This window comes from Setaria viridis, chromosome 4 (assembly GCF_005286985.2).
Source record: "Setaria viridis chromosome 4, Setaria_viridis_v4.0, whole genome shotgun sequence".
Lineage (NCBI taxonomy): Eukaryota > Viridiplantae > Streptophyta > Magnoliopsida > Poales > Poaceae > Setaria > Setaria viridis.
In genome coordinates, this window is record NC_048266.2 from 33,722,712 (window position 1) to 33,732,876 (window position 10,165).

Consider the following 10,165-nt stretch of genomic DNA (forward strand, 5'->3'; position numbering starts at 1 on the left):
GTGTTCACCTTCGAGTTCCTGATCTCGGCAAGCCCCACAAACCAAACACTACCTCGGGCACCCCCTCGGTAGGTTGCCGGGTCTAAACACCGACAACAATGATAAAGGGTTTTCTCTAACTGATGGAGTAATCAGGCATAAGGGAAAAATCTAGCTAGGCAATCATGTGAAGGCACATACTGCAGTCCTGCAAGCTTTGCATTGCAGCGGCCTAGGAAGGCACAGTGGAATTACTGCAACATATCACAAGGTTAAGGCATTATTTTCATGGCATGGAATGAAACAAGATGTCAGAATCTATGTGTCTAACTGTCAGTTTGTCAACAAGCCAAAAATGAGCATTCTAAGTTACCTGGCCTACTTTAACCCTTACCAGTTCCTACACAAGCATGGCACACCATAAGCATGGAATTTATAGAAGGCCTGCCGAAATCCAAGAACTATGACTCAATTCTAGTGGTCATTAATAAATTCAGTAAGTATGCTCATTTCTTGCCTTTAGCCCATCCTTATTCTGCCCAAATAGTAGCTCAAGCTTTCTTCAATGAGGTATACAAACTTCATGGACTGCCAACTGTTATCATAGCTGATAGGGACAGAATATTCACCAGTACACTGTGGCAAGCACTTTTCCAATTGATTGAAACAACTCTGAACATGAGCTGTAGTTACCACCCACAAACTGACGGCCAAACAAAACGCTTGAACCAATGCTTGGAAACATATCTGAGATGCATGACACATGCTTATCCTTCCAAATGGGCTTCTTGGCTGAGCCTAGCAGAGTTCTGGTATAACACAAACTATGATTCAGCTCATGGTAAGACACCTTTTGAAGTACTATACGACCATCCACATAGACATTTTTGCATTGGGAATGATGGTGCTTACAATGTACCTGATCTAGAGCAGTGGTTGCAAGACAGAGCTGACATGAGCAATTTGATTCAGCAAAATCTATTGCGAGCTCAGACAAGAATGAAAACACAAGCAGGCAAACACCGTCAAGAAAGATCATTTGAATATGGGGATTGGGTATATTTGAAATTGCAACCATATGCGCAAGTCTCCGTGGCAAGACGATCCGACCAGAAACTAAGCTACAAATTCTTTGGACCTTACCTCATCTTATAGAAAGTGGGTCTGGTGGCATACAAATTGCAGTTACCAACATCAAGCCATATTCATCTAGTGGTGCATGTTTCCCAGTTGAAAAAGGCATTACCTCCATCCATCTAGGACAGCTCTAATGTTGATCTTCAGTGCTTATCTAATGCCATCAATCCAATTCCGTGGAGACTTGCATGCGTAAAGTGGGCAACACAACATTACTTTATGCTCGAGTATCCTGGAAACATCATGGAGTGCTTATCTAATGCCATCAATCCAATTCCAGATAAGATAGTGGAGACTTGCATGCGTAATGTGGGAAACACAATATTACCTTATGCTCGAGTATCTTGGAAACATCATGGAGTACCTGGGAGAGTCTCCATTGCTTGCAACAAAGGTATCCATATTTCACAGCTTGAGTCATTTCCGTTACTAGATCTCTCACAGTTTAAGGACAAGCTATTTCTTAAGGAGGGGGCATGTGATGACCCAATAGATCACTGGGCCTTGTAATAGGGTAGATAAGCCTACGTGCCATCACGAGGGAAAGAAGATCCGTGTAACATTCAGCCCGAGTGGCATACTATGTAGGTGAGACTGAACACCAGGAAAAGTATCGATGAACAAACAACTAAACCTAATCCTACCCGTTACTCTTTCTCCTTCCCAAGCCGCCTCCGCCATCGTCGGCGTCGCAATTCCGTCCGAAGTCCGCCGGTGTGCCGCCAGCGTAGTTGAGGACCGCCAAGGCACAGGCGGGCCCAACATGTCAGTGAGGCGGAGGCACCGGTGGCCCCCACCTGTCGGCGACGAGCAGGCACCGGTGGGCCCACCGCCCCGTGTGGAATGGTCAGTGGAACACCAGGGGCCAGCGCGCTGCTCCCCGCACGAGACCAGAGCACAAAAGCTTCTCCCCCTCTCTTTCTCCGTTTCTCTTGCTGCTTAGCTCATCAGCCGCTCAGGCCGGCCGGCTCGAATAATCCTTCCCTCCTCCATAGGAGCAAAGCTCCCACCTTTCCCCTCGATTCCGAACGCCCGCTGGATTCCGCGCAGGAACCACATCGCTGATCCCGCTCGTCCAGGCAAGTGCTCCTCGTCTTGCAATCTGTTCCCCTTCTCACCGCCGACTGATTCCGCGCTAGCTCGTATCGATCTTCTTGAGCGGACGCTGCTTCTCGTTTCTTGATTTGCTCTGAACTTCCGATGGAATAAATAGTTGGTGCTCTGATAAATAAAGAACTGGCTGGAATTCCCCTTTTTCTCAGGGTGGAATCGGGCACACGGAACAAGGATATTTAAATCCTGACATCCTTTTTAAAGGTACTCTGTTGTTTCTTGTGGATGTAGTATATGCTACTGTTTCTGCTGTTAATATCTGATCTCATGCTTGCATACGGTGTGTGATTTCGCGGTGGTGAACTGAAATCCTGTTCTTGTGACTTGGCCAGTTTGTTTGGAGTTCAGAGTTTCAGACAGCCTGTTGTTATTGCTCAGTGTTTTGATTGCTTCCACTAGTTGCTTAATGTTGTGCTACCTGGAACTGGAACAGCAGCCATGCCTGAGCGATTATGCTTATTAACTCGATTGCTATTCATTTTCAGATTTCAGCTGCTCCGTGCGCAGCCGATTGGGGACTTCTTTCACTGAAAATTCTTTTGGGGTCATTATCTGAACTACTAGCATGGGGGCTGTACTTGGACGCCAGGACACCCAAAAGCGGAGTTTCCATGGTTCAAAGCTGGAGGCAAAGATGGTGGATGCCATGCAGCAGAGAGCGTCACATGGAACTTCACTGAAATCGTTCGATGGTATTGTCATGAAGTTTCCCAGAATCGATGAGAGTTTTAGAAAATGCAAGACTATCTTCGAGCAATTTGGTGAGTCCTTACACCTTTACCTATGCTCTGAACCTCCAGTCACTCTCTAGACATCCCTTCATGCACGTTGGTGAAATTTGGATGGGGCAATCCTGTGATATGGTGATGGAGCATATCTCATCAATAGAATTCCAGAGCTGGAGCTGACCAGAACCAGACCTGACAGTTTTGAGTAACCCATTAAATGCTGTTTCACATAGAATTCTTCTATTTCTATTTCTTCATTTAAGTCATCGTAGTTATAACTCCTAAGCATTTAAATATATAATACAATGGTTGTAACTTGTAAGGTAGAGACTAGAGACCTAGAGACATCTCATCTCTACCTTGTACTTCAAAATAAATCATGTATGACAGGACAGTAATCGAAACGAGCTATGTGGAAGAAAATGACGTGCTTTGACGAGTATTCATTGATTGACGCTAATGGATACAATTATTTTAGGCTTTATCTGTTTTTCATATTCTCACTCATGTGTCAAGAAGTGGTTTGCCTTTTCTTTTGCAGATGAAGATTCCAATGGTGAAATAGATAAAGAAGAACTGAAGCATTGTTTTCAAAAGCTGGAAATCTCATTCACAGAGGAGGAGATATCTGACCTCTTTGAAGCTTGTGATATAAATGAAGATATGGGCATGAAGTTCAATGAGTTCATTGTCTTTCTGTGCCTTGTTTATCTTCTCAATGAACCAGCTGTCTCAGAAGCAGTATCCTTCATAATTCATATACTTCATATGGTAGCAACCTGATTGTTTCATTAGCTTTTATTGTCATATCATCGTGTAGTGTTGCTACAGAGGCATGCTAATGTGATTTTAGTTTGATAAATTTTTTTAAGTTCATCAGCTAAGTTGGTGGTTCGTTTATAGAATTAAATGTGGCTCTTATTGGCACACTTTAAGATGCAACTGCACTGTGTCAATGGAGAAACTGTTTTTCATAAAATTTTCATCACAATGTTAGTCTTATTGGATTACCTTGTAGAAATTCATGAATTCAGGTTCTATTTTAGATCTCCTATGCTGTTTCTGCGAGGTGCTTTCCTGTTCCCTTGACCTACTTCCCAGAAGATAAAGATGGGACTAGGAAATCTTGAGGCAACTTTTGAGACCTTGGTTGATGCATTTGTCTTCCTGGATAAGAACAAAGATGGGTACGTGAGCAAGGATGAGATGATCCAAGCAATAACTGAGACCACAACAGGAGAGCGCTCATCTGGACGTATAGCCATGAAAAGATTTGGTGAGTTTTCCATTTCTTGGTAGCTTGATACTGTGACCTACTAGTCATTGTTGAATTGCCTTTTGTGAAGTGAACAACCACATTTTCTTCTGGTTTGGAGTTTGGACCAGTGTCTGCTACCTACTAGTTTTTGCTGAGAGGGAAAGGGGGTAGACCTAGGGGGAAAAACTCTTTAAACAAAATGCTTCTTTCCAAAGAAAGGCACCTACTCATGAAAATGAAAAGCTTCCTAATGTTTGTTCAATGCCTGCAGTCATTTGAAACTGTACTCCGAAAATGATGCATACAGAATATGTGCCACGAGATGCTTAATGCTCTTACAAGCCTCGAAAAAATACCTGTTACCAGCAGGTTACAGCTTCATATTAAATTTGTCACTTATTTTATGTAAAATATAAAACTTACAGTTTCATAATTCCTGTTGCTGTTGTGAAACTCATTTTAGTTTCCCAGTCCTGATGTTTCCCTTTTTACATGTCTTCAGAGGAAATGGATTGGGACAAGAATGGCATGGTGACCTTCAAGGAATTTCTGTTTGCATTCACTCGCTGGGTAGGGATTGATGAAAATGAGGACGACGATGAATGAGGATTGCAAAGGGTGGTAATTCGTCAAGTGTTAGGACCAGATCAGCCCTAAAGAGGCTGGAAATGAATGACAGATAAAAGTAGTTGATGTCCATTGGTTGCTTGTTGATCATGGTGGTCATGTTATTGTTAATAGAATGTCTCATCATATTCCTAGTAGGATGGTTCGCATGTCTGAGCACCGATATCAATGGTACAGTTGCTATCTGTTCCTTATTACAGTTTACAGGTACTAGTAGGTAAAAGAAAAAGAAAACTCTTATGTCAGTCTCTTGTTTACAGAACTTAATGCAGGAAACTGAATTGTTCTATTGACAGAAAAAGAAAAACCGGTTGCATGGCAAAAAGGAGGCTGAGTTTTATAGCTCTAGTGGACAGAGAATCCTCGGAATGTCAGTAGAGAGAATCCTCGAAATGTCAGTGCATTGCAGAGATAAAACCGTATTCAAATATCACTGCCCTAACGGTTGAACAACAGTGGCTGACAACACCACGAAGCGCCAAAAATGCTGTGAGCAATGCGAGCTCATCGTCCCTCCCAAAAAGTTGAAAACGTAGAAATAATTCTCAAACCTAGCTCAGCAATGTCGGAAGATATGTTAACAATGTCAAATTTAAGAAATGTTGAGGGGTTGTTCGCTAGAAATTATTTAGTAAACGTTCACCTTAGTTAGGAGCCCCTAAAAGCACTTCGCCATCTTGTCACATACTCACATGCAGAATGTGTTATGTAAACACATACATAAGTCATCATTTTGCCACCGGTGCGAGCTACCCTGACCTGACAAGTGAACTTTACTGAGTTAGAGGTATCCACTCCAGCTCCAGGTCCACTTCCCCGGACTCCACGTTCTGCAGCTTCAACGAGACCTCCTGCTTCACCTTGCCACCGACGACGTTTACAGCACTGTCCCTGGCCAGCGCGTTGTCCGGGGATTTGAGCCATTTGCCAATCTGCATGTCCGCGAGAAGGTCAGGGTCGCCGAAAGCCGTCGCCGCACTGATCATTGGCTGCAGGTCAATCTCGGCCTCACCCATTTTGTCGTCCCTTGATAGCAAGTCATGGTCGAACACTTCCTGATTGTGAAAGAGAAAAGTGGGATTTTTACATGCCGTCAATGTACTTCTGAACCTGAAGTTTATGGTTAAGAGGTCGGTGATAAGGAGGTTGGAGGTGGACTTACAAGCTTGAGAGGTCCATATTTCTGGGGAACTGACAGCTTAAGCTCTTCATTCCAAACGGGATTCAGATTACGTTTAATCACGGAAGTCTTTGCTTTCTGCAGAGAATAATGATATTGCCAATTAACATCATCTGAATGAGACACGAGTCAACAATCAGGAACCCATCGACTTGTAGGATTATGGAGTTTTGTGAAACGTAATACCTGTTGTCCAAGGGTGAGTACGACATAGGGGTCACTACTTATCAGGTCCCTTACAGCTAATTTGGTCCCTCTTATTACTTTAACTTTTAGTATTCCTATAAACTCAACCATACCAGCCTGAAAAATATATAAACCAAAGGATGCTAAAAAGAAAAGCATGTGATTAAAGGTAAAAATGGCAATCTTGTACAGTTAAATTTGTAATTCCAGAACAAGTCAGACTTGCCTCACTGTTGAAACTTGCAGAATGTGAAGCATTGCTGTCCATATGTTTTCGAGAATCGATAGCCTCTAAAGAGCTCTTATTAGAAACTATCCTTAGACTTGGCTTCATAAATTCTTGCGATTCATACTTTGACCTGAGAGTTGCAAAAACTAACAGTGTTCAGCAGTTACCATAACATGTAATGCTTTAATGGCATAGTAAGCACTCTAATTTATACTTTCGTTGAATAGCAAGATCTTTAAAATGAAGTTAAGTGTACATTAGCTACTCTGTATTCAAACTGAATGACTAGGTAATGTTGACAGGTATAGTGGTTGAGACAAAGAACATTGCTTCTCATATTTCAAAATGAATATCTAGGTAATGCTGTCAAAAACTAAACTTTGTAATTCATTGCTAGAATCATATCTTATAAGACTTCCCAAAATATTTGCTTATCATATGCCATTTACCTGATAAAATCAGCTCTCTCTTCCTGGCTAGAATCTGGATGCGGTTTGTGATAGCCCTCTGGAAGAAATGCTTCATATATAGCATTGGCATAAGAGTTTCCACCGACTTCTATCATTGAGTTAATTTCATCATCAGTCCATTGATCTAGAGTGACTGACAGAACCTGTGACAAGTAGATGTTTATTTCAGTCAGCACATTCCTTCATGCTGCTACAATGCATCACGGTTATGAAAAAGTTGTTGTGCATTTCCTGTTGTGATTTTAAATGCATAGAAATCATCTTGCTGTTTAAAATGTTCTGCTTCTATTATAAAGCCTGTTGTAAAACTTACTGCTATATGAAAACCTCACTAACATACTATGACTGTAACAATTAACAGTATTCCAGTTGCAATGGATGACCTTCGAAACATGTGTCCCAAGGCTTCTGTGAACACCAGAGCATTTTAGGCATATGAATACTCCAATATTTGCCGACCTGCACGTACAAAGAAATTTATCATGCAAGGAGTCAGGTAGTCGATGAATCAAAGATGTTGGTAGAAGATTGACCAATGACTATACATAACACTGGGGCAATGCAGAATTACAAAAAAAAAAGACAATAAACACAAAATCTATTTTTCAGATATATTTTTTAGAAAATGGAAAAATATTCATATATATGTACTGGACTCCTGGTAGGCTGGTACTACTTCATATGGAGCATTCACATGACAGGATGTACTGAAATTTGAAGTCAAGAGTACTTACGCCCATTTGGGATCAGGTGCACTGCAGTCAGCACATATGCGGTTGTCACTCGTGTGCAGCAACTCTCTGAGCTTCCTCATTTTATCTGGATTGGGGAAAGTAAACATGAGCCTATGACGTAACATAATGGAAGGCGCCACTATGGATCTGAACAGAATTGTTTGAACATGAATAAGTAGCAAGTGCTAAGAAATAGTATGTATTTGTGCCTGGTTAACAGTCGATGTTCAGTAAACACACACACACACACACACACGCAGGTAAGGTAAGCATAACTGAATAAGAGAATATTCCTCAGTTCAACTCTGCTTCATCAAAGAGACCAAGACATTGCTTTCAGGAGCAACAAGGAAGGACAGTGCAATTCCAATGACAGGTGTGAAAGTCAATGGCGCTCTGCATCACCTGAGGCAGCCCTCCCGCTGTTAGCCCCGTCTCTGCTGCTCATCTTCGCCGTCGCCGCCGCCAAGCTCTGGCCTCCAACTCCACAAATGTCACTCGAAACTGCAGAAACGAATCTAGAAACAAGTAAGCAACCACGAACCTCGCTTCGAGCAGAATGAACAGGACTCTGACCAAGAAATCAAGATGCAGCTGAAGAAGAGTTCCCCCAATTCCTGAAGCGGCAAGAAGTGGAATTGATGGTGACCTTGTAGTTCCCGGCTCCCCTGGGTGCGTGCCGGGGTTTAGATCTCCAGAATTTCTCCTCCGCGTTTTCCCAGGCGATTGTCTGCCATGAATAGAGCAGAGCAGAGCACAGAGGCCTCTGTTGGTCGCCTACTGGTCTTCGGAATTTACTCTTTGGACCCTTTTTTGCGAATAATTTACTCTTTGGACCTGGGAGCTCAGCCATAGACCACCAGAGACGGTATTAATGCGCTGCCGACAATGGAATGGGTTTAGGCAATTAGGCTGATGTGGAATTGATATATTGCGGTGCTGAATGTTTTACCATTTTTGATCAATTAATAAAAGTTTCACTTTCTAATAATACGGTAGATTTCACTCTACGCATGGACGAGAAATAAACAATTAAACAAGACCATATTCTGATTACTGCTACTAGCCTACTATTGCCACAGCAATGGCAACACAACTTTGGATATGCTATTCGAAATATTCGAAATCTGAATGATGGTATCAACCATCTACTCCTTAAAAAAAGCAAAACCGAGGCAAAACGTCGTGCGTCAGGTTCTCCGGTCGGTTTCGGTTCGCCGAGGGCCGACGCGGAGCCGTCCGCTCATCCATCACCCCACCCTACGCATCGCGGTTTGGCGTTGATCCTTGGGATCAACCCTAACCGTCCCTCAGCTCCTTATCTGATCCCACCGCCATCCATGCCCCTCTGATAGAACCCAGGGCATGACGCCCTCCCTGTTTGCCTAACAAAACCTCGAGACATCTCCCCAATGATCCCGCCACCTTTCCTCACCAGCCACCGCCTCACCTCCGCCATTGGTCCCGCCATCACCTCCAACCCGAGCTGCCCTCCATCTCATCGAACCCATGCCGCCCGTATACTGCAACGAATGTCGCCATCTCCAACCCCATCCCGACGCTGCCGCCGTCTTCTGCCCCAAACCGTGGCAGCTGTCGACTCCGATCCATCCCCGGCGCTGCCGTCGCCTCCGATCCAACCCCAGACCTAGGTCGTCGTCACCTCCAACCCCATCCCGGCGCGTTCATCGTCTCCAAACCCAGGCCAGGGATGCCATCCCCTCCAACCCCACACCGGCGACGCAAACCCGCCGCCAGCATCTCCTCCGAGCTGCAAACCAAGTCAGCCTAATCACCCTAGATCATGCCTAGAACCCTAGATTATATCTCTGTTAGTGCTAATTAATCATAATTTAGTGTTAATTACCCTCTGTTAATGGCAATTGACCGATATTAGGGTCAAATTAGTGCAAATTAATCATGTTTTACCTCTAATTGTTCTCTGTCATGGTGCTTACATGGTCAATTAGACGCGGATAGATGCAATCTCATGTCAAAGTTGATGTTTCTTGAATCGTTAGGTCTAAATTGATGCAATCACTCATGTTTAGTGATACCCTATGCCATTGTTAGGGTTAATCTACCTCAACGCAAAATCCATCTCAAGTCATTGAATCACGCGCATAAACTTTCGGCCAGCATGTAGATGGAGGGAAATAGAATTGAAGAAACCTCAAGGAAATCCCAAGAAATCCCCAAACCGAAACCCTAGAATAGTGAAATCCATCTTCCGAACCCGAGATCCCAAATCGATGAAAGATGCGACACTTACGTGTATTTCTAATGAAATGTCACCGGCCGTTGTGCGGATCTTGCCGTCAACTCTGTCGAAAGCCGCCGCGGCCAAGCCGCGCGCACTGCCGGTGCGCCATGCGCTGTCGCCACTCACGCGCGCGCCACCGAGGAGCCCCTTGACGAAGCTGCACATGGCCAAAGCCGCACTCAAGTCCCGAGAGAGGGCTCGCAGTGGCGCAGCAACCCTCGGCGTTCGTGTGCCATCGCCCGCCACCGGCTCTCCCCCTCC

The 10,165-nt window shown here is 44.0% G+C and overlaps 2 protein-coding genes across 5 annotated transcripts; one reads left to right on the forward strand and one right to left on the reverse strand.

Annotated features, from left to right (window-relative positions):
- The first annotated feature begins 1,998 nt into the window (after positions 1-1,998).
- Positions 1,999-5,036, forward strand: LOC117852181 (probable calcium-binding protein CML21). Of its 3 annotated transcripts, XM_072293267.1 has the most exons (6): positions 2,001-2,195; positions 2,379-2,433; positions 2,715-2,990; positions 3,499-3,698; positions 4,059-4,233; positions 4,718-5,036. In XM_072293267.1, exons 3-6 carry the CDS (start codon positions 2,795-2,797, stop codon positions 4,819-4,821), a joined length of 675 nt encoding a protein of 224 aa, XP_072149368.1. In that variant the 5' UTR covers positions 2,001-2,195; positions 2,379-2,433; positions 2,715-2,794; the 3' UTR covers positions 4,822-5,036. The 3 variants fall into 3 exon arrangements, with proteins under 3 accessions (XP_034590055.1, XP_072149368.1, XP_034590053.1); XM_034734164.2 differs by lacking the exon at positions 2,379-2,433 and having other exon boundaries at positions 1,999-2,195; positions 4,062-4,233; XM_034734162.2 differs by lacking the exon at positions 2,379-2,433.
- Positions 5,037-5,415: 379 nt separating this feature from the next.
- Positions 5,416-8,481, reverse strand: LOC117852178 (ADP-ribosylation factor GTPase-activating protein AGD12). Of its 2 annotated transcripts, none has more exons than XM_034734159.2 (9): positions 8,291-8,481; positions 8,047-8,145; positions 7,642-7,726; positions 7,291-7,366; positions 6,887-7,050; positions 6,435-6,567; positions 6,209-6,325; positions 6,005-6,100; positions 5,416-5,897 (listed from the first exon to the last, which is right to left on the reverse strand). In XM_034734159.2, the coding sequence occupies exons 2-9, from the start codon at positions 8,087-8,089 to the stop codon at positions 5,616-5,618; spliced, it is 996 nt and encodes a 331-aa protein (XP_034590050.1). In that variant the 5' UTR covers positions 8,090-8,145; positions 8,291-8,481; the 3' UTR covers positions 5,416-5,615. The 2 variants fall into 2 exon arrangements, with proteins under 2 accessions (XP_034590050.1, XP_034590049.1); XM_034734158.2 differs by having other exon boundaries at positions 8,218-8,480.
- Between the last annotated feature and the right edge of the window lie 1,684 nt (positions 8,482-10,165).

Excerpts from the sequence above, each read along its gene's own strand:
- LOC117852181 (XM_072293267.1), top strand. The coding sequence starts at position 2,795 with ATGGGGGCTGTACTTGGACGCCAGGACACCCAAAAGCGGAGTTTCCAT. Across the intron at positions 2,991-3,498 it reads GACTATCTTCGAGCAATTTG|ATGAAGATTCCAATGGTGAA; the intron begins GTGAGTCCTTAC and ends TTTCTTTTGCAG. Across the intron at positions 4,234-4,717 it reads TATAGCCATGAAAAGATTTG|AGGAAATGGATTGGGACAAG; the intron begins GTGAGTTTTCCA and ends ACATGTCTTCAG.
- LOC117852178 (XM_034734159.2), bottom strand. The coding sequence starts at position 8,089 with ATGAGCAGCAGAGACGGGGCTAACAGCGGGAGGGCTGCCTCAG. Across the intron at positions 7,727-8,046 it reads CAGCGGGAGGGCTGCCTCAG|ATAAAATGAGGAAGCTCAGA; the intron begins GTGATGCAGAGC and ends TCCCCAATCCAG. Across the intron at positions 6,101-6,208 it reads TACTCACCCTTGGACAACAG|AAAGCAAAGACTTCCGTGAT; the intron begins GTATTACGTTTC and ends TATTCTCTGCAG.